The following is a 23047-nucleotide window of genomic DNA, read 5'->3' as shown; positions in this document are numbered from 1 at the left end:
GGACAGGATGAGGACAATGATGGTGTGTGTGAGAGGGTGAATGGTGATGTCCCTTGAACTGGTGGTGAGTGAGGGCCCTGTGAATGTGTGATGGGTTTGTGAGTGTGTGAGTTGAGAGTGATGAGAAGAGTGACTTACCCTGGCAGAACGGAGGAGGTCATTTATCCTCTTACGGCACTGGGTGGCTGTCCTTTTCTGGAGGGCATTGACGCTGACCACTGCTGCCACCGCCTCCCAAGCTGGATAGGTCCCATTGCTGCCCTTCCTGCGGCCAGAGCAAAGTACAGGACATCCGGGCGGGCCTCCTCAGCCATCACGGCCGGCGGGTAAAACAGCGTTTTACCCGCCCGCTACCGCACTTAGTGCAAATCTTGGAAAATTCCACCCATTGTGTCTGCAGTGGCTCTCTGAAGGAACAATTCACCTAGTGCCACTCCCCTTCCCTCTCCCCATAGTCTTGAACATTCTTTTTAGATAATAATACAACTCCTTCTCGAATGCCTTGACTGAACCTGCCTCCGCCATACTTTCAGGCAATGTGTCCCAGATTCTAATGCTGCATAAGCAAGTTTCTCCTCATGTCACCATTATTTCTTTTGCCAATTGCCTTAAATCTGTGTCATCTCCTTCTACCAATGGGAACAGTTTTTCCCTATCTACTCTGTCCAGATCTCTCATGACTTTGAATAACTCTTAATAAATCTCCTCTCAACCTTCTCTTCTCCAAGGAATCAGTCCCATCTTCTCCAATCTATCTATGTAACTGAAGTTCCTCATCCCTGGAACCATTCGTGTGAATCTTTTTTGCACTCTCTCTAATGCCGTCACATCTTTCCTAAGTGTGGCGCCAAGAACTGGACTCAATACTCCAGTTGAGGATGAACTAGTGTTCTATAGAGATTTAACATAATTTCTTTGCTTTTATACTCTATGCCCCTAATAAAGCCTTATGCTGTATGCTTTATTAACCGGTCTCTCAATCTGTCCTGCTACCTCAGTGACTTATGCACATATACACTTAGCTCCCTCTGCTCTTGCACCCCCTTTAGACTTGTACCCTTTATTTCATAGTCTCTCCGGGTTCTTCATACAAAAACAAATCACTTCACACTTCCCTGCATTAAATTTCATCTGCCGCTTCTCTGCCCGTACCACCAACCTATCTATGCCCTTTTGAAGTTCTACGTTATCCTCCTCACAGTTCATAACGCTTCCAAAATTTCGTATCGTCAGCAAATTTTGGAATTGTGGCCTTTGCATGAAGGTCTAGGACATTAATGAATATCAGGAAGGGCAAGGGTCCTGACACTGAGGTCTGGGGAGCTCCACTAAAACCTTCCTCCAGTCTGAAAGATATCCATTAACCTACTCTATGTTTCCTGTCAGTCAACCAATTTCATATCGATGGGGCAGAATGCCTGCTAGTGTTGGGCGTGTTCGGTGGCATGAGTGGACAATATGGTGAGAAGGCCAAAAATCGGTTTCATGACATTGTGAAACCAGCTTGTGATTGTCCACTCAGCCTGTCGATGGCGGGCCATGTTTCCCACCATCAGACATCGGGGATCTCATTGTAATACATCAGCATATCATTACAAGGCTAGCCTGCCAGACTCATCACCCCACCACCCCTCCTGCCCCACCCCGCCTCTGGATCGTCTGCTGACGTGTTTCACAGTAGCATTTAAAGGGTGAGCACTTGGCAGGCTGCAATTTGAGGGGAACTCCGAGGTGAGTGCTCAGTAAGATTGCAGAGCGATCGTGAGGGATGCCTGTTGGACTTCAAAGTTGAGGTACATTGGGAGGGTGGTAAGTGTTGACCTGCGGTTGAGACACTTTGGGAGTGGGGGGTGCAAAGGCTGCTCTGCAGTTGAAGGTAGCACACAAGCACGTGTGGGTAGGATGGGTGAGGGACGCTGCCACGCATTAGGGAAACCTTGTATAAAGTGATCATTTCTCTGCAGCTGAGACAGTCTAGGTGTAGTCACATTCAGACTTAACCAAGACAGGTTCTTAGTACACCTATGCTAACCCACGTGTCTCTCTCTTTCATCCTGCAGGAGGAGTACATAAGGATCATGGACCCTGGTAAACTATCTGTGTGCTTCAAGGTGTACAGAGAGCGAAGACGACAGAGAAGAGAGTGGCTGAGGCGCTTGGCTGTGCGGAGGGAAGAACAGCACACTCTGAAGAAAGGGGAAGGTGGGCCTCCTGCACAGGCTGCCGGAGAACCACAGTGAGCTGTTGCTGGTCGGCGCCTAACTACACAAAGGGTCTACAGACACCGCCTTTCAATCCTGCAGATGACTGAGAACCAGTGTTGCCAAAGACTGTGCATGTCTAGGGAACAAGTCGGTAACATTTGTCAGTCATTCCAGGGTTTGGTGCCATGTGGACATGGAAGGCATTCACTGCCAGTAGCTGTGAAAGTGACCATAGCACTCAATTCCTACACCAGTGGCTCCTGTCAAGTCTCCACAGGTGACCTCTATGGGTTAACACAAGACCCCACCCACAAATGCACCCATAAGGTCACAGATGCCATTTCACGAGGGCACACAACTTTGTGCATTTCGCCCGGTCCAGGAGAGCCAGGATGCAAGAGCAATTGGATTTGCCCAGATCTCAGGTTTCCCACAGGTGCAGGGTGGGATCGATTGCATTCACATGGCGCTCAGACCTCCGTCACAACACGCGTTCAACCATAAGGGATTCCATTCGCTGAATGTGCAGCTGGTGTGCGATCATCATAAATGTATCCTGCAGGTCTGTGCACAGTTTCCAGAAAGTGTGCACGGCTCCTACATTCTCAGTTGGTCACAGGTCTCTGATGTCTTCCAGGGTCCACAGATGCTGCAGGGTTGGGTCCTCGGGGACAAGGGCTTGCCGCAGAAGACATGGCTGATGACACCCGCGCGGTGGCCTCAGACTGCAGCAGAGCGAAGGTATATTCGCAACTTGGTGGAGCAGACCATTGGGATGCTAAAAAGGACGTTCCAGTGCCTGGACTGGTCTGGTAGAGCCCTGCAATAGAGTCCACAGAGGGTGTCATGCATCGTTGTCGCCTGCTGTGCCCTTTACAGCCTGGCGCTGCAAGGGGCAGAAGAGCTGGATGAGGAGGAGGTGCAGGAGCTGGATGTCTCCTCCAATGAGGAGGACATCAGCAGAGATAAGGGAGGGAGGGCATCGAAGTCGATGATGACGGCAATGAGGCCCTCGCACTGATCAGATGAGGCATGTGCACTCGCGAGGCCCTAATAGCTCTGAGATTTATGGAGGATGATGATGATATGCAGTGAGGAGACCCCATAAGATCCTTGCCTTGCATCTATGAATGTTTGACTCCCGTCTGGCTAATGGCAGCGCACATACCATCTGTGACAATTCTCCTGTCATGGAGACGCAGTGGAGGCCCTAATAGTCGCTCGATTGCAGGAGAACGATGATGACAAGCAGTGAGGACTCTCCATAGATCTTCACATAGCCTCTGAGTATGTCTGACTCCTGTCTGGCTGAGGGCAGATCACTTGCGCTCTGTAATCAGGGTTATATCACAAAGACGCAGCCATGAAACTTTAAAAGCATCTGATCCTTTGTCAGCCTTCAGCACCTGACCCCTTCAGGAGCACAGCGTCACTGGTCATAGATACTGAAGAGATGGGGGTCAGCCCCAACTTAAAGGTGCTGAGAGCACACAGAGAGAATGATGGAACCCTGTGATGCCTGAGTAACACAAACACTACTCATGAAAACAAGGAGCCATTGGCAAGGAGAAATTCTTGTGGGTTTATTTACAATAGTGAACATTTTTTACAGGTGATTAACACCCGTGCTCAGGCTGTGCAACTACATCTTCTTAAGGGTCCATCTCTGCCCTGCCGAGGAATCCTGGCCGGCCAACTGGCAGGAACTGGAGGCGAAAGTCACCGCTCGCCTGCGGCGCTGGACAGGACTGCTCCGAGTGCTGTCTTACCGGGGTCGAGTGCCGGTCATAAACCAGCTGATCGCCGCCATGTTGTGGTATCGGCTGGTCACTTTGACCTCTCCCCCGGACTTTGTCGTGAAAATCCAGAGAATGCTAGTCGACTTCTTCTGGGACAAAAGATTGCACTGGGTCGCCGCTGAGGTTCTGAGTCTCCCGCTTAGGGAGGGCGGTCAGGCGCTGGTGTGCCTACGCACGCAGGTGGCGACTTTCCGTCTTCAGACCCTGCGGCGATACCTTTACGTCGAGCCTCCTCCGAGATGGTGTGCCCTGGCGACGTATTTCTTCCGCCAGGTGCACGGCCTGAATTACGACGTGCAGCTCCTGTTTGTAGATCAGAGGGGCCTCGGTGGCTCCTTCCAGGTGTTGCCCGTCTTTTACCAGGACCTGATCAAAGTCTGGAACGTGGTCGCCACGCGACGCAGCTCTCCCCCGTCAGGAGTAGCGGCTATCGTCAGAGAGCCGCTGCTCAGGAATCCGCCCCTCCGTCCCTTTCAGTGGCTGGCGGAGAGGAGGGCTGTGGCTGCCGGGGTGACCAGGGTCGGGGACGTGCTGGGTGGCGGAGGACTGGGCTGGATGCTCCCGCAGGAGTTGGCGCGTCGCGCGTCAGTGAGTGTCCAGGTCGCGGCCGATGCCATCCAAGACCTAAAAACGGTCGTGCTCGGACCCGAAGTCATTTTAGGTCTGGAGGTGGCCCAGGTGCGCGGTGATCTTCCGGCTGAACGATCCCCTGTTCGGACGGAATTCCACATTGGCCCCAAGCCCCGAACCCTCCCTCGGGTGCCGGTGCCCCGCAATAATATGAGCCGCCTCGGGGACATGCCCTCCGTGCCATTTGGCACGGTGCGGAGGGGTTTTCTGTACGGACTGCTGCTGCACACCTTCCATTTTCTCGCCCTGGTCCGCCGCCCGGACACGCCCTGGCGTGCCTTGTTGCCGTCCGGCGGCGGAGGCCCCCGATGGGATGCCCTCTACGGAGGAGTTCTCCCCCTTTCTATCGGGGACCTGGGTTGGAGGGTGTTGCATGCAGCAGTCCCCTACAATAGGAGAATGTCTAGGTTCACGGACTCCCGGGACACATGCCCTTTTTGCGGTCTTGTGGAGTCCGTGGACCATGCGTATATAGGGTGTCTTAGGCTGCACTCCCTTTTCAGTTATTTAAAAAATCTTTTATTACTATTTTGTTTGCACTTCAGTCCCACGCTCCTGATCTACGGACACCCGGTGCGGAAGGGGGTCGGGAAGGAGGAGGACCTCCTCGTGAACCTGCTCCTGGGTCTGGCCAAGTTGGCCATCAACAGGTCCAGGCAGCGGGCGATCGACGGGGGAGTCCCGCCCGATTGTTTGTCCCTCTCCCGCGGCTACGTTCGCGGCCGGATGTCCCTGGAAAGGGAGCACGCGGTGTCTGCCGGCACCATCGAGGCCTTCCGTGCCCGGTGGGCACCGCAGGGACTAGGGTGTTTTGTTGACCCCTCTAATCACATCTTAGTTTGATGTTTTTAAGGTTCCTTTAAAAGTTTTTCCTTGATTTTACAGCTGACCTGACTTAGGGGCTGTGCTTGATTTCTCCCTTGTTTTTGTTAATTTAGTTTATTGTTTTGACTAAAAGAGTTACATCTTCTTAACGTGCTCGGTGGGCACGGTAGGGACTGGAGTGTTTTGTTGACCCCTTTAATCACATTTTGGTTTAATGTTTATAAGTTTCCTTTAAAGTTTGTCCTTGGTTTTACAGCTGACCTGACTTAGGGGCTGTGCTTGATTTATCCCTTATTTTGTTAATTTAGTTAATTGTTTTAACTCTGAAAGAGTTACATCTTCTTAACGTGCTCGGTGGGCACCACGGGGACTGGGGTGTTTTATTGACCCCTTTAATCACATTTTGGTTTAATGTTTTTAAGTTTCCTTTAAACTTTGTCCTTGGTTTTACAGCTGACCTGACTTAGGGGCTGTGCTTGTGTTATCCCTTATTTTGTTAATTTAGTTTAATTGGTTGACTCCTAAAAGAATTACATCTTCTTAACCTTCCTAACCCTGCCGCTACATCTTGGTGCTCCCTGGACATCCACAGCAGAGGTGGAGGCAGCCTGATGACTGCTACGCCTGTCTCTGATGACTTTGACAGGCACCCTCTGGAAGGCTGAGGCCTGGAGGGCCCCAGCCTGCTTTCGGGGTCCTGCTGTGTGGCAGTGGCACCCTCCTCGGCCTGTGGAGCTGGAGCTGCTGGGGTCACAGGAAGAGGGGAATCGGATGGGCCAGACACTCCGGGAGTCACGTGGAAGGGGGTAGGGGATGAAGACCTACTGGTCCTCCTGCCTATGGACCGACTTACTGTTTCTAGAAGTTTCCCCACTTCCAAAGTTAAACTGACTTTTTTGTAGGGGTTGCTGGGCTTACAAAGAACAAAGAACAAAGAAAAGTACAGCACAGGAACAGGGCCTTCGGCCCTCCAAGCCTGCGCCGATCATATTGCCTGTCAACTAAAACATTTTGCACTTCCGGGGTCCGTATCCCTCTATTCCCATCCTATTCATGTATTTGTCCAGCTGCCTCTTAAACACCACTATCGTACCTGCTTCCACCACCTCCTCTGGCAGCGAATTCCAGACACTCACTACCCTCTGCATAAAAAACTTGCCCTGCACATCTCCTCTATAGTTTTCTCCTCTCACCTTAAATCTATGTCCCCATGTAATTGACTCTTCCACCCTGGGAAAAAGCTTCTGACTATCTACTCTGTCCATGCCACTCATAATTTTGTAAACTTCTATCAAGTCGCCCCTCAATCTCCGTCGCTCTAGTGAGAACAATCCGAGTTTCTCCAACCTCTCCTCATAGCTAATAACCTCCAGACCAGGCAGCATCCTGGTAAACCTCCTCTGCACTCTCTCCAACGCCTCCATATCCTTCTGGCAATGTGGCGACCAGAATTACACGCAATATTCCAAGTGTGGCCTAACCAAGGTTCTATACAGCTGCAGCATGACTTCCCAGCTTTTATACTCAATACCCCTGCCAATGAAGGCAAGCATGCCATATGCCTTCCTGATTACCTTATCCACCTGCGTTGCCACTTTCAGTGACCTGTGGAACTGTACACCCAGATCCCTCTGCCCGTCAATGCACTTAAGAGTTCTGCCATTTACTCTATAATCCCTACCTGTATTAGACCTTCCAAAATGTATTACCTCGCATTTGTCCAGATTAAACTCCATCTGCCATTTCTCCGCCCAAGTCTCCAACCGATCTATATCCTTTGACAATCCTCTTCACTATCTGCAACTCCTCCAACCTTAGTGTCGTCTGCAAACGTACTAATTAGCCCAGTTACATTTTCCTCCAAATCATTTATGTATACTACAAACAGCAAAGGTCCCAGCACTGATCCCTGCGGAACTCCACTAGTCACAGCTCTCCATTCAGAAAAGCACCCTTCCACTGCTACCCTCTGTCTTCTATGACCAAGCCAATTCTGTATCCATCTTGCCAGCTCACCTCTGATCCCGTGCGACTTTACCTTCTGTACCAGTCTGCCATGAGGAACCTTGTCAAAGGCCTTACTAAAATCCATGTATATAACATCCGCTGCCCTTCCATCGTCGATCATCTTTGTCACTTCCTCGAAAAACTCGGTCAAGTTAGTGAGACATGACCTCCCCTTCACAAAACCATGCTGCCTCTCACTAATACGCCCATTTGCTTCCAAATGGTAGTAAATCCTGTCACGAAGAATCTTCTCCAATAATTTCCCTACCACTGACGTAAGGCTCACCGGCCTGTAATTTCCTGGATTATCCCTGCTACCCTTCTTAAACAATGGAACAACATTGGCCATTCTCCAGTCCTCTGGGACCTCACCCGTAGCCAGTGAGGACACAAAGATTTATGTCAAGGCCCCAGCAATCTCCTCCCTTGCCTCCCTCAGTACTCTGGGGTAGATCCCATCTGGCCCTGGGGACTTATCCACCTTAATATTCTTCAAGACGCCTAACACCTCCTCTTTTTTGATCTCAGCATGATCCAGGCTATCTACACACTCTTCCCTAGACAAATCGACTGCTAAGTCCTTCTCTTTGGTGAATACTGATGAGAAGTATTCATTTAGTATCTCTCCCATTTCTTCTGGCTCCATACACAGATTCCTACCTCTGTCCCTGAGTGGGCCTACCCTTTCCCTGACTACCCTCTTGCTTTTTACATATGTATAAAAGGCCTTGGGATTTTCCTTAATCCTGGTTGCCAGTGACTTTTCATGACCCCTTTTAGCCCTCCTGACTCCTTGCTTAAGTTTCTTCCTACTTTCTTTATATTCTCCACGGGCTTCATCTGTTCCCAGCCTTCTAGCCCTTACGAGTGCTTCCCTTTTCTTTTTGACTAATTTCCCAATGTCCTTCTTTATCCAAGGTTCCTGAAACTTGCCATGCCTATCCTTCTTATCCTTACATCCATTTAAATTACAATTGAAATCAAGTTGCCTTGAGGTCCAACTCCTCTGGAATTCAACTCAATTTCCCTAAGTATTTTGTATAATGACGAACCCAATAAAACTCTGGTGGAAGAATACAAAAGCTCCCTCAAGGTGAGTGCAAAGCATGAAAACTGAGTCAAATTTCAGAATGTCAAAATTTGGCGCTCTCTCAACACTCATTACTCATGCTCACTGTGAACTGAAACCTAACCTCTTGGGTAGCGAATGCAATGTAGCTTGCCTCTGGGATTGCAAACTAAACTTTTACAGCTATTTTACTGCTGAAATAAAAACAGAAAATGATGGAAAAGCTCAGCAGGTCTGGGCAGAATCTGCGGAGAGAGAAACAGAGTCAACGTTTCGAGTTCATATGACTCTGGTCCTGAAAAGTGCCCAGTCTACCTCCGATTACCCTGAAGGGTAAGGTATCTCAATAATTTGAGCAACAGGTGAAGCTAGCTGTTTCATGCTGCTATTATGCAGTAGCAACACAAGTGGTGTTTGCCACCAACAGAATGCTGCCACCAAGTGGAAAAGACGTTCTGCTTATCACACAAATGAATAATGTGGTATATGAAGTTCAGTGCTGGTGTGATGCTAGGGTCATATCAAACAGCAGGTCCCTTCGGCTCTTCACAACAGGCAACTTACTAACTGTACCCAAACAGCCCATGCTTGCAAAACTCAAAACATAGGCCAGGATTTTCCCGTCGGCGAGCGGGGGGGTGGGGCCCGGGGCCCGTTCGCCAATGCGTAAAATGATGCATGGTGACGTTGGCCGGAACTCCCGACGTCACCGCGCCCCATTTAAATTTTCAGGTAGACGGGGGCTCAGCAAAATCAGCTGTGCGCCCGCCAACCTGTCAATGGCCAATTGAGGCCATTGACAGAGTCATTTAAGTAATTAATGGACCTGCCCGTCCAACCTTAAGGTTGGTGGGCAGGCCAAGAGCCCTGGCGGGCATTAGAAAAAGCATGAAACCTCATCCATGGGCAGGATGAGGTTTCATGTAGGTTTTAAAAAATTTAATTAAGCGTTTTTAAGTTATGGACATGTCCCAACTCATGTGACAGCGTCACATGAAGGGACATGTCAAGGAATTTTTTTTTCTCTATTTTTAATATTTTTTAATGTACAGCCGATCTCCCTGAGGCAGCACTTAGCCTCAGGGAGATGAGTGCGCTCTTTTGTGCGCATGCGCGAAAGAGTGCACTCTCAGCTGAGGGATTCCTCTCCCCCCACCCGCACAAGGACCGCATAGCGCTTCCGTGCGGATGTTACACTGGGCGGGTCTTAATTGACCTGCCCACGTAAAATGGCGGCGCTCCCTCAATTGAGGGCGCCGATCGGAGGCGCGCCTCTGTGCACTCGCTCTTCAACTTCCCCCCCAACGGGGGGATAATTCTGCCCATAGTGTCCAACAGTAGATGTGATACCACGATTGGACAAATTTGCAAAACAGTCCTGAGTGTGCTAAGATTTACACTGACAACTAAGATTTTTTAAAAATTAATTCACAGGATATGGACGTTGCTGGCTGGGCCAGTATTTATTGTCCGCCCCTAGTTGCCCTTGAGAAGGTGGGTGTGAGCTGCCTTCTTGAACTGCTGCAGTCCATGTGGTGTAGGTACACCAGCAGTGCTGTTAAGAAGGCAGTTCCAGGATTTTGACCCAGCAACAGTGAAGGAATGACAATATATTTCGAAGTCAGGGTGGTGAGTAACTTAGAGGGGAACTTCCAGGTGGTGGTGTTCCCATTGTATCTGCTGCCCTTGTCCTACTAGATGGTAGTGGTCATGGGTTTGAAAGGTGCTGTCTAAGGAGCCTAGATGAATTCCTGCAGTACATCTTTTAGATGGTATACTCTGCTGCTACTGTGCGTCATTGGTGGAGGGAGTGAATGTTTGTGGATGTGGTGCCAATCACGCCGGCTGCTTTGTCCTGGACAGTGTTAAGCTTCTTGATTGTTGTGGGAGCTGCACTCATCCAGGCAAGTGGGGAGTATTCCATCGCATTCCTGACCTGTGCCTTGTAGATGGTGCAGAGGCATTTGGGAGTCAGGAGTTGAGTTAATCATTGCAGAATTCCTATCCTCTGACCTGCTCATGTAGCCACAGTATTTAATTGCTAGTCCAGTTCAGATTCTGGTCAATGGTAACCCCCAGGATGTTGATAGTCGGGGATTCAATGATGGTACTGCCATTGAACATCAAGAGTTAGATTCTCTCTCATTGGAGATGGTCATTGTTTGGCACTTGCGTGGTGCGAATGTTACTTGCCACTTGTCAGCCTAAGCCTGGATATTGTCAGGTGTTGCTGCATTTGGACATGGACTGCTTCAGTATCTGAGGAGTCACGAATGGTGCTGAACATTATGCAGTCATCAGCGAACATCCCCATTTCAGACCTTATGATGGGGGGACGGTCATTGGTATAGCAGCCGAAGATGGTTGGGCCGAGGACACTACCCTGAGGAACTTCTGCAATGATGTCCTGGAGCTGAGGTGACTGACCTCCAACAACCACAACCATCTTCCTTTGTGTTAGGTATGACTCCAACCCGCGGAGAGTTTTCCCCCTGGTTCCCATTGTCTCCAGTTTTGCTAGTGCACCTTGATGCCACACTCAGTCAAATTTGGCCTTGATGTCAAGGGCAGTCACTCTCGCCTCACCTCGGGAGTTCAGCTTTTTTGAGGGGCCCGCAGTGTGGCTCACTTACATGTGCAAGAAGCTACATATATTAATGCACACGGCCTTGTCCTTTGCGGACAGAAAGAATATTTACATTGCGCTTTTTTCAAAAAAACAAAATAGGTGATAGCCATTCTCTGGTTCATTCCCAGGGGAATGCTTTGACCAGTCAGAGTCAACCTGCTTGGATTGAATATAAATAAAGCTTGGCAGCTAACCGTCAGTCCTCAATTAATGGGTGCATTCTCCACGGCAACGCCGCGACCAATCAGAGTACATTTGCCAATCAGCACTGTTGTCTCATTCAGTATAAATTGTTTTTCCCTTTACACTTGGTGTTCTTGCGAATTGGCCTGATGAGTGCAAGACATAAAGCTTTAACAATGTGCGTTTTTTTCAGCAATAATCAAGTTCTGTACTACCAAATGACATTTTTAAACCTGGGAATATTAATTCACATGAATGTTAAGTTCAGAATGTCAGAATCCGGTGAGGGTTCCTTCATGTAGGAATTAAAGTTCAGGCGGATTCAGCTAGCTGAAAGCAGGAATTGCTGAAGTCCTTCAATGTTGGCGATGACGCAGCAAGATGAGGTTGGTATACAGGGACTTGGTCTGCTCTACAGGCGATGACAGGAAACTTCCAAAGAAGAAGGCTTCAAGGAGGTTTAGACTTGAGGCAGACTTTGTCGTCAGCCTGGAGTCCTGCTTTGGTGTTGACAGACTGGATGTTAACAGCAGATAGCCCTGGGAGTCCACGAATGTAACATTAAAACTTTCCAAAGGCCAAAGGAGATTAGGTCATATGGTGTTACCCATTGATCAGCCAGTTTCAGGTTAACAATCAATTTCTACGTCTCTGGTCCAAATCCATCGTTCATTTTAGGAGGTAGATGGTGGCTATTAGCACTCCACAGGTTTCGATGGCTCTCTCTCTTTGTTATAAGTCCATGCTGGGGAGACAGATTGTCTGCTGCTCCTTTGTCTCATTGATTGTAATGGGTCCACACAACGAAGGTGTGAGATTTCACAAGGATGAGGGTTGAACTTTGTCCTGTAATCACTGTTGGAAGTTTCCAGAATTGTAGCCATCTTGCAAATCATGTCATGTGTAGAAGCCATGTTTTTGGTCCAACAAAGTCTGTTTTTGAATTAGCAGAAAGTAAGGTTTGATTTAAACGGTTTATGATCTCTTTCCTGTCTTATGGAAATGACATTGTTAACAATTAAACTAAGTGCCATTTTTAAATATTATTTTTGTTTCACAAACTTTAGAATTGTAATGTTGCTAGACAGGGGAGAGATGGTAGGATGGTTCCCCCCTTTTACTACCTCTTGACTGACCAGAGATAGATGGGTTTTAAAGAACAAGTGTTTAACCCCCACTGAGTGCTGTAACTCTCGAGAGCAGATGAAAAGCAGGTTTTCGCTAAGTTTAAAAAAGATAAATGTTTATTTTTCAACACTCAAATGTATTTGCAAGAGGCACACTGTCACAGGCACACACACACAAACACATGAAAAGGTGATTAAAAAGAGGTAGCACGCACTTAGGTTTTTAAAAAGTCCAAACATTCACTGTTATACTTGATTCTCTTGAGATGGAAGCTTGATGATTCCCTTTTGATTTACTGAAGAAATGGAGGTTGGAATTTCGATGATGGATTCACAATGGCTTACTGCTTGCCAGAACAGATTTCTGGCTTCACTCCAGTCGAGGTGCAATCAAGGAGCAAAAATCGGCTTTGGTTCTTCAAGTCGGTCAGTTAAGGTTAGCTCCAAATTTCTGCCTGCTGGTGGATTTTAGGTGGGGTACTTTCTTTGCCGTCTAGATCTGTTCCCTCTGCATCTCGTTGCCTCTGGCTGCTCTCAGAATGCGTCTTAATAAATGTTGCTTATTAAAACATGGTTTCTGTCAGGTGACCATAGTATCTGTTTTCCGTTGTTCACACAAATGGTCACTGATGACTTGGGCATTGACACTTAATAATGTTTTGAATTGCAATAGAATGGGCTTCTTCTCACACCCATTCTTTGGAATTCCATTCTGCAGTCAAGAAATCTGCAAGGCCGTTGTGAACTAGCTTCTGCAGGTATTTGGACAATGACAGCCATTAATCCAACAGGAAACTTCTGTTGCATTTTAATGACTTCTCAATGAAATGTTCCGAAAGGTAATTTGCATTTTAGTATCCTATCCAGAAAAGCAGGCTAGCTTCCAGCATTGTGTGATTCCACATATTGGCAGAACAGAAAAGAGATCACCTGATCTCTCAATTCCATGTTATTTCAAAGCAGAATGTACATTAATCATTTTGTTTTTAAAACTAGTGTCCATTTTCCATAAATCCAAGAGTATAACTATGTGGGTATGACAGTGCACCAAAAGGCCCCAGTGGATGTGCCAGTTCTTTGTGTCTATGCCTAGACAATCAATGTTGCTCAGTTATTCAGCAGAGGGGACCATCAATGTTGACTCGATTCTGTTCTAAAAAACCACTCACATTCTTTTTTTCAGGAATCACTAATTTTCAATTGCAAACAGAAACGTTAGTTGATCTTCCTCTTCTGAAACCAGATAATCTAGCATATTGTAGTGACCCTAAAATTAAGTCAGATTACATCAAAATGAGTGCCATTTGTGCAAACTGGAAAAGTTTTTAGTTAATCCTGTGTAAAATCTTTGGTGCAATATCTCTAATTAATAACTGGGGTTTACAACTCTGATTGACCATATTCCTGGATTTGTCATCTCACGATCCATGACTTCCAACTGCCCTGCTTCTTTCCCCATCTCCAATATTTTTATGGATAATCAAAACAGATTTTTTTTTTTAAATTCTCGTGTTGCTCATTGCATTGTCCAGGAGACTAATCTTTGAATGAGATGGTCAACTGAGGTCCTGTTCAACCTATTAGGTAGATGTAAAGGATCTCAATGTACTATTTTGAAGAGCAGCAGGGCAGTTCTCCCTGGTGTCCTGTCCAGTATTTATCTGTCAACTAACATCACTAAAACAAATTATATATGCAATGTCACATGGCTGCTTTGGGGACCTTTCTGTGAGCAAATTGGCTACTCCAACAAATTGGCAGTAAAGTGATTTGTGATGTCTGAATGCCATGAAAGGTACTACAATAGGATTACCTTAGGTAAATGGCACAGAAGGAGGCCATTTGGCCCAACCGGTCCATGATGGTATTTATGCTCTACTCCAGCCTCCTCCCACTTTTCTTCATCTAAATCTACCATCATACCCATCGGTTCCCTTCTAGCTCACATGCTTGCCTAGTTACCCCTCAAATGCATATATACTCTTTGCTTCAACCACTCCCTGTGGTAGTGAATTTCACATTCTCATCACTCTTTGGTTAACAAAGTTTTTTCGGAATTCCTATTGGATCTATTGCTGATTATCTTAAACTGATGGCCTCTGGTTATGCTTTTCCTCACAAGTGGAAACATTCTCTCTGTATCTATTCTAGCTAAATCTTTCATCTTTTGAAAGGCCTTCTATTAGGTCACCCCTCAGCCTTCATTTTTAAAAGAGACACAGCCTGATCATCCTTTCCTGATATGTGTACTCGTCCATTTCTGTTAAATCTTCTCTGCAACCTCTCCAGTGGCTCCATAACCTCTTCATAATATGGCGACCAGTATGCAGTACTGTATGTGGTTTAACCAAGGCTCGATACTGGTTTAGCATAACTTCTCTATTCCTCAATTCTATCCCTCTAGAAATAAGACCCAGTGTTTGGTTTGCTTTTTATATGGCCTTGCTAATCTGTGACACAACTTTAAATGATTGGTGTATTTGTACTTGAGATCCCTTTGTTTCTCTAGCCCACCTAGATGTGTACCTTCCAAGTAATAAATGACTCTATTCTTCCTAAAAAATGTACCACCTCACATTTATGTGTTGAACTTTATTTGCCAGTTATTTATCTGTTCTGCAAGTTTATTTATACCTTCCTGTAATTGTTACAGTCCTTCCCAGTATTGACTATCTTATCCAATTTGGTGTCATTTGGAAATTTAGAATTTTTTTTACTCCAAAATCCAAATCATGGATGTAAATTATGAGCAGCCATGGTTCCAGCACTTATCCTTCTGGAACACCACTTCCCACCCTCTCAATAACTACGCTTTACTCCAAATCACTGCTTTCTGTCTTGAAGCTACCTAGCAATCCATTCTGCCACTTGTCCCCTGACTCCACATTCTCTGACCTTTTTCATGAGTTTATTATGGGGCATCTTTTCAGAGACCATTTGAAAATCCAGATAAATTACATCCATTACATTACCAATGTCTACTCTCTGTTAGCTCCTCAAAAATTCAATAAAGTTGGTCAATCAAAGCTTTCCTTTTTGAATTGCTAACTATTCATTTTTTTTTGTTCTTCAGTTTTCTTCTATTCTCCCCTTTAGTAGAGATTTGCTTATTGGTCCTACCACTGATGTTAGCCAACTGGTCTATAATTTCCTGGACATGTTCTATCCCGTTCTTAAGCAAAGGAATTACAGTCAACTATCCTCCAGCACTATACCTTTTTTTAAAAATGAATTATTAAATACAAGTAGTAATGCCTCTGCTATCTCTTCCCCGGGTTCCTTTTCTCTCATTTCTTTATTTCAATCCCTCACAAATATAACTATGTTTATTTTTCCCAGTGTCAACTCTTCAAAATGAGCTAATTTTAAGTTCTGTTGAAGGGTCATGAGGACTCGAAACGTCAACTGTACTCTTCTCCGCCGATGCTGCCAGACCTGCTGAGTTTTTCCAGGTATTTTTTATTTTTTGTTTTGAGCTAATTTTAAGATCAGTACGGTTGTGACTCACACCATTCCCTCCACCCCGACTGCTTGTAAAAACCAGCAGGCCTGCGCAGGCGCGCTGTCTTTGGGGGAAGGGGAGAGACGGGGTTGAGAGGTCACACATCCGGGTAGAATCGCGGTGCCACGTCTGGTTCCTGTGCCTCAACATCCGGGAGTTTGAGCGCTTCGAGCCGCTGTTGCCGGTTCAGTTTTCAATCTGTTTGCAGAGAAAGTCGGTAGCGGCCTCCGCTTCCCGACTCATTCCAGGTCCGTATACCCGCCCCATCCCCAGGCAAGGCCAGCCCGAGCCGGCATGTGGGTCAGGCTGTTGCTGCAGCTGCTGTGGGCCCAGCTCCTGGTGCCGTTGGTGCGTGGCTCCGAGCTCACTTTCGAGTTACCCGACAACGCCAAGCAGTGTTTCTACGAGGACATCGTGCAGGGGACCAAATGCACACTGGAGTTCCAGGTAAGGCCCGGGCTAGTGGGGGTAGAATCAGAGCGAGTGAGGAAGGGAATGATAGTGGGGGTAAGGGGATGAGATGGATAGGGTGGGGGAAGGGGGTTATCAGAGGACAAGGAGGGGCGATGGAGAGAAGAGGCAATTGGGGGGTTGATATTTTTGGATGCACTATGGGTAATTTGACACATGTCACATTCTCTGGGATTACAAGTCCAATTGATGGCTTGGCATTAAATTTCTTTTTGTACACAGTATTCATTGTACTAGTGACAGTTGATGGAAACTGGCACAGTACAAATGTCTGCCATTGTGCCACTGCTGTCTAAGCATAAATTTGACTGGCCACCTTGGGTGACATATTTGACCCAGAGATGATTTTCCAATCACACCTGCACCATCACTTAGAGCACCTACTTCCACTTCTATAACATTGACTGACTCTGTTCCTGCCTCAAGCTTGTCTGCTGCTGAAGCCCTCATCTATGTCTTATTGACCACCAAGCTTGACTATACCAATGCAATCATAGCCAACCTCCCATGTTTTATGCTGTAAACATAAGGTCATCCAAAGCTGCTGCCTGAATCCTACTTGCACTAAGCCCCATTGACTCATTGTCCCCTTGTGCTTGCTGATCCAACGTAAACTTGAGGTCAGCCCAAGTTCTACTGCCCTTGCCCCTATAAATCGTTGTTACCCATCACCATAAGCTCACTGACCTACAGTGACTCCTGGTTAAGCAATGCCTCGATTTTAATATCTTTATCCTTGTTTTCAAGTGCCTTCATGGTCTAGTAATTCTGCAATCCAACCCTGCACCCCTATTTCTGTAATTATCTCTGGCTCCACAAACCTCAAAGATGTATATGCTCCTCCAATTCTGACCTTTTTAAGCATCCTCTATTTTAAATGCTCCACTTTTTTGTGGCTATGCCTTCAGCTGCTAAGACCGTAAGGGCTGGAATTCCCTCCCTAAACCTTTGCACCTCTCTTTCCTGCTTTAAGATGCTCCTAAAAACTGACCTCTTTGATCATCTGTGCTAATATCTCCCTATGTGGCTCAGAATCAAGTTTTGTTTGATAATGCTGCTGTGAGGTGAATTGGGATATTTTACTATGTTAATGATGCTCTACAAATGCAAATTGTCTTTGCTACCTGCCCCCCAGTCATTGTGTGAATTGGGATGTGGGGCTTGTTTGTTGTCCTTGATGCTACTGAGGAGAAACTGTTGCACAAGGAGGGCCAAATCTCTTAATATGCATCTATTAGAGGAAAATTACATTTCTGAAATTAAATGTAGTGCGCTGCTAATGGTTCCAACTAGTGTGTTTTCTGTATAAGTCATATCAGTTAAAATTAGGTAGTTTTTGACCTCCATGAAAACATATTCTGGAAGACACAATTGGACTAAGTTAATCTTGTTAATCTACAGAAAATCTTGAAAATGGAGATCAAGTCTCTATCAGAACAATAAGGCTTTGTTTGAGATGGGATGCTTCCAATGAGGTGTTAGTCTATGGAGCTATATTTTCCTTTTTTTTAATACTGTATTCAGTTGACACACCAACTGCTCCTGGCATTTTGTTTCAGTTTTTCAGCTACAGAACTTTGTCAGCTATGCTTTGTTAATTTTGAACAATTGGTATTTTATATTGATACCAATGGTTGAGTTGAATAGCTTTTAAAATCACATTTTGAGCTGGCGTTCATGATGTGGTAGTGCTGTAAATAGTCAAAAGGTGAAGGGACATGATTATAGCTGCATACTATGGATTTGTGTAGCATACATCATTCTTGCAGAGCTGGAGATGAGAGAAAGCCCAATATGATTATCATGTAGATAAGGCAGATTTTCTGAAAAATGTCATTAAAGTATTAGATTGATCTGCGCATATGATTTTTGTATTAGGAAAACATTGCGCCTAAAAAATATTGGGGATGTCTTAATCCAATTCCTAATTAAGTGCATTAGTCCATTGCTCAAACTTGCCATAATTCATAAATTTTCAGTCTCTCAGATTGTAACAATCATTTGTGTTTATATATTACACGTTGTATTTGACATTGTTACCAAATACGAATGCAAGCCCTTATGTTTTCATTAAACCATGTGTAATCATGCACTTTTTTCAAGTTGTCAGTATAATGCACATTGCACAATGTATTACATGTATCGAACGTGGCATACAAAGAGAAATGTAATTGTACGATTTAAAAATTCATGTTTCATTTTTAATGCCACCAAGATTGGATAATTTGTCTTGAAACATATATTTTGTAGACTTCCTTGTTCTCTATTTCCATTGAATGGATCCCTAACCTCTCTTTCATGAACATGATTTAAATGAAACAAAAGCAAAACATTATGGATGGAGAAAATCTGAAAATAACAAGAAAATGCGAGCAACGTTCGGGTCAAGCAGCATCTCTAGAAAGAGAAACAGCGTTAATGTTTCAGGTTGATCGCAAGCATTAACACTGTTTCTCCCCCCACCGATGCTGGTTGTCCTGCTAAATATTTTCAGCATTTTATGATTCAATTGGTGTGTTCTGGTATTGAGATCTATGAGTTGGTGAAATCTTTTCTTTGTAGTTCTTTTAGGTGAAAATTTTAAGCACTTTGTGTTGACATTTTCTGTTTAGTAGCTTAAAACTTGTGAATTTTGTGCACCTAAAATGTTTAAACTCTTATGTGTTTAATAGGTCATTACTGGTGGTCATTACGATGTAGACTGTCGGTTGGAAGATGCTGATGGTGCAGTTTTGTATAAAGAGATGAAGAAACAGTACGACAGTTTCACCTTCACAGCTGCTAAAAATGGAACTTATAAGTTCTGTTTCAGCAATGAGTTTTCCACCTTCACACACAAAACCGTGTATTTTGATTTCCAGGTTGGGGATGATCCTCCTTTGTTTCCCAACGAAAACAGAGTCTCGGCACTGACTCAGGTACTAGAGCATAGGATTCATGCAAATTTTTAATAGATTCCATTTCGGGTAGAATGCAGAGTAATAGTCTTCAAGATTTAGCAATATATATTTGCTTTCAACTTTACCTTTTCTGCTATAAAGTTTCAAAAATACTGCCAAATTCAACTGTTAGTTATGAAAAGAAATTTTGATTTGGCTGACAACCTTGCACTACAAAATCTGAGTGGAATGATTTGTCAAAGAAGGTGAATATACTTCACTGCCTTTGTTAGTGTGATTTCACATGCATCATTACATAATGAGCAGTGCTGATTTCAGTTTCCTGATGACCATTTAGAGATCTTGGGGTTAATTTTAGCCTCCTAAAATGGGTGGGTTTGGGTTAGGTCGAAAGTTTAAATGTTGAGTCTGAAACAGGAACCCAGCCTGCCCCCTTCTGGTTTTAACGGAGGCAAAGCAAGGATCAGGACATCAGTCTGCTCTCTGGAGGCAGGTTAGTTGTCGGAACTTTTTAAGGAGGCTGCGTGCCTTCACTTTGTGTTTCTATTTGAATCTACGTTGACCGCGTTTCCTGCACCATGCAAGTAAAAAGAGGTTAGGGGAGCTGGATTCATCGGGCTACACGGCGCTGTTTGTGGGCCAAGAGGAGCATGAGTGTTTCCTCCAGGCCTAACAAGTATACCTGCAAACACCCCCCATCTCCTTGATCTTTCTCCACCCAATTCATAAAACACACAAGCCATGGAATTAAAACTCCATGCTGCTCAAAGCTCTTCACCCCTGTCCCATTAAATGTCAGGGCCTTTGTGTCCTTTGCAGTTTCAAAATAAAACTGGTTTACAACATTTTGAATTATATATCTCTCCAATGAGCATATAATCCTTTGGACTTGTTTATTTGGCAATATTCTGAGATCATTGAGTTTTCAAAAATAATTAAGTTCTTAAAAATATAAATTTTTTGCCTTATTCTCCCAAGCATCTTAAAAGCATTTCCCAGACAATTAATAGCTTCAAATGCAATAACTGTAATGTAGGCAAAACTTAGTAATTAAACTTTAAAAGTAGACTTGCATATTAATATACGTTCTGTTACGTTCATGATATTTATGCTTTCCTTTTTTAAAAAATAGATGGAGTCAGCTTGTGTCACAATGCACGAAGCTATGAAGTCTGTGATCGATTATCAAACCCATTTCCGTCTAAGGGAAGCACAAGGTCGAAGTCGTGCTGAAGACCTCAACTCGAGGGTGGCTTTTTGGTCCATAGGAGAAGCTCTTATCTTGTTGGTTGTGAGTCTTGGCCAGGTGGTTCTCCTCAGGAGCTTCTTCTCAGACAAAAGAACCACTTCCACACGTGTTGGTTCATAACGAGTAGCCATGGCACAAGGTCTAAGCAGTACCTAACAGTTTTCAGTTCAGTGACTTGTTTGTTTGAAGATTAGGTCCAGGAAAGCTGTTAAGATTAAAATCCTTATTGAACTGATTTTCTCATCACTTTGGACTATTCAGCAGATCAGAAATTCAAAGACTAAGATATTGTAATTTTACTACAACTGGATGCCTAACAGATATCTGCATCATGGACTCTGTCCACTAGGGAGCAAATCCATTCGTAGTTAATTTTGCTTGGTTAAATGATTCACGCATCTTTTGAAACAAAGTAGTAAATGATGTACCTCATCCTTTGCAATCATATGAATGAAGATATGGTTCTTGGGGTGTTTTGAAGACTTCAAAACTAATTTAAAGCCCAACAAGCCTCACTTATCACTGATTAGTCTGTTCGACATCCAGGTGTTTTGAGACCTTTCTCAAACAAGCAGCAGCAATCACATTGAATTGTCACTTATTGTGTTTTGGTTTGTTAAAGTGATGTAACAATTGAAATACTGTGACAATTCTTAAGCATATGGTTCTTGGCATTCAGAAGCAATTTTTGTACCATTTCCATTGGATGTGCACACATGACAGTATTTCAGAATAAATCTAGTCAGGTTACATCTTGTAAATGTTTTACCTATTTTAAGATACCCCTTAAATTTAAGGTTTTCTAATAGAGTTATGATTACAGTGGAACAACCCTTTTAAAAGTTTCATAACTTAGAAAAATATGCTTTTCAAGGCAACATATTGTTTTATAATAAACTTTCTGGTCTTTTCTTTGGTTTTGTGAAACCTTGTTTGTTTGTGTACATTGTTTCTTGTTTGAAATTACTAAGTGTTGAGTAAATCAAACCATGAGGATTAAAAGTGGAATTTGGGGTTATTGTATATGCCAGGATGTAAATTTCTTTCTGCTTAGAAGTGTAAAGGGGGTAACAAATTATCCATGGCATGTTTTCACATTGGCTGAGTGGAACTGAAAAAATATATTTTATTTAGGGTCAAGCCTTTATAAGAATTGTTGGCTTCTTTAAAGGAAGGACAGAAATCACTTTTTTATAAACTGTAATCAATGGATATTATAAGTAAATGCATTGACACTGTTTCACAAACTCTTCAAATTCGGTGGCAGGTCAGTGGTAAATGTTTCAGTTGGAAAACAATTGGGGCTATGTTTTCGTTTTTGCTGATCTTTTGTGCTTAAGACTTGTAGGCTTAATGCTGTCCAGCTAATGATTTGATTTCCCCCACCCCCCGAAATCTCCCTGTATCATTAATTGCTCACTTAAATAATTATAAAAGTTTGGCCTTGCGCAGTTTGTTTAGTACTTGGTTTGAGTGATTTGTACACTAATGGACATCTGTTATATGGTACAAATCGTGCAAGCTGACTTCTCAACTATAAGACCTGCTGTGGCAGTACATCTGCTGGAATTACAAACCTGATCAGTACTTCTAATAAGAGTATAGTAACTGTTTAAAATGTGTACTTAAGATAAGTTCTTGTGTTCAAAACTGTAGTTTGTTTCATTTAATTAAAAATGTTCACATTGCACTGTAAATTCTGAAACAATGAGTGCTTAATTTTATTTTGTGTGAATGCAAACACAGGATTTGTTACAAATGCATAAATTATTGAAATACAAAACATTGTATCGGTAAGCATTGTGCATTTTGTGTTTATATTATGTCATTTAGCATAAACCACTAACTAATGGATCCTATTCATTATCCAGTTTCATTCACTTTTCAGGCATTGAAATGTAAACCTGCTTTGATAAGGTTATCAGGAAATGTAAGATACAAGGTCTGTAAAATTGGACAATAAAAAAAATGATAAAATTGTGCATTTGATCAGTTCTGAAAAATCTTGAATATACATAGAAGTAGTGGATTTTATTGTAGGCCAGCAGTGAGGAATCACAGCTCAGGGTAAGTGTTTATGGAAAATCGTGGGTAAAAAGAAATTCTGCAACAAACTTGCAGTTATATAGCACATTTGTTGTACAACTTCACAGAAGCACTATCAAATAAAATTTCACACCACACCCCAGAAAAGATACTAGGGGGTGGGTGATCATAAGCTTGGACAAAGAAGTAGATTTTCAGGACAGTCTTAAAGGATGTAGAGGGGCAAAACTACAGGGAGAAAATTCCTGAGCTTCAAGCCTTGGCAACCGAAATCGAGACTGCAAATGGCGAAGTGATTCAAATCGGGGTTGCTCAAGATGCCAGAATTGGAGTTCAGATATCTCAGGGTTGTAAAGCTTGAGATTAGAGATAGGGAGAGATGAGGACACAGATTAGGAGGATAATT

General features: G+C 44.3%; 1 protein-coding gene across 1 annotated transcript; it reads left to right on the top strand.

The window, feature by feature from the left end:
• The first annotated feature begins 16105 nt into the window (after window positions 1-16105).
• Window positions 16106-22577, top strand: tmed7 (transmembrane p24 trafficking protein 7). The gene is made up of 3 exons (XM_078566434.1): window positions 16106-16422; window positions 19119-19364; window positions 20479-22577. The coding sequence occupies exons 1-3, from the start codon at window positions 16270-16272 to the stop codon at window positions 20713-20715; spliced, it is 636 nt and encodes a 211-aa protein (XP_078422560.1). The 5' UTR covers window positions 16106-16269; the 3' UTR covers window positions 20716-22577.
• The last annotated feature ends 470 nt before the right edge of the window (window positions 22578-23047 follow it).

This window comes from Cetorhinus maximus, chromosome 2, assembly GCF_964194155.1.
Source record: "Cetorhinus maximus chromosome 2, sCetMax3.hap1.1, whole genome shotgun sequence".
Taxonomy (NCBI): domain Eukaryota; kingdom Metazoa; phylum Chordata; class Chondrichthyes; order Lamniformes; family Cetorhinidae; genus Cetorhinus; species Cetorhinus maximus.
The sequence above is the reverse complement of the archived record's forward strand: the minus strand, read 5'-3'. Positions and strand labels throughout refer to the sequence as shown.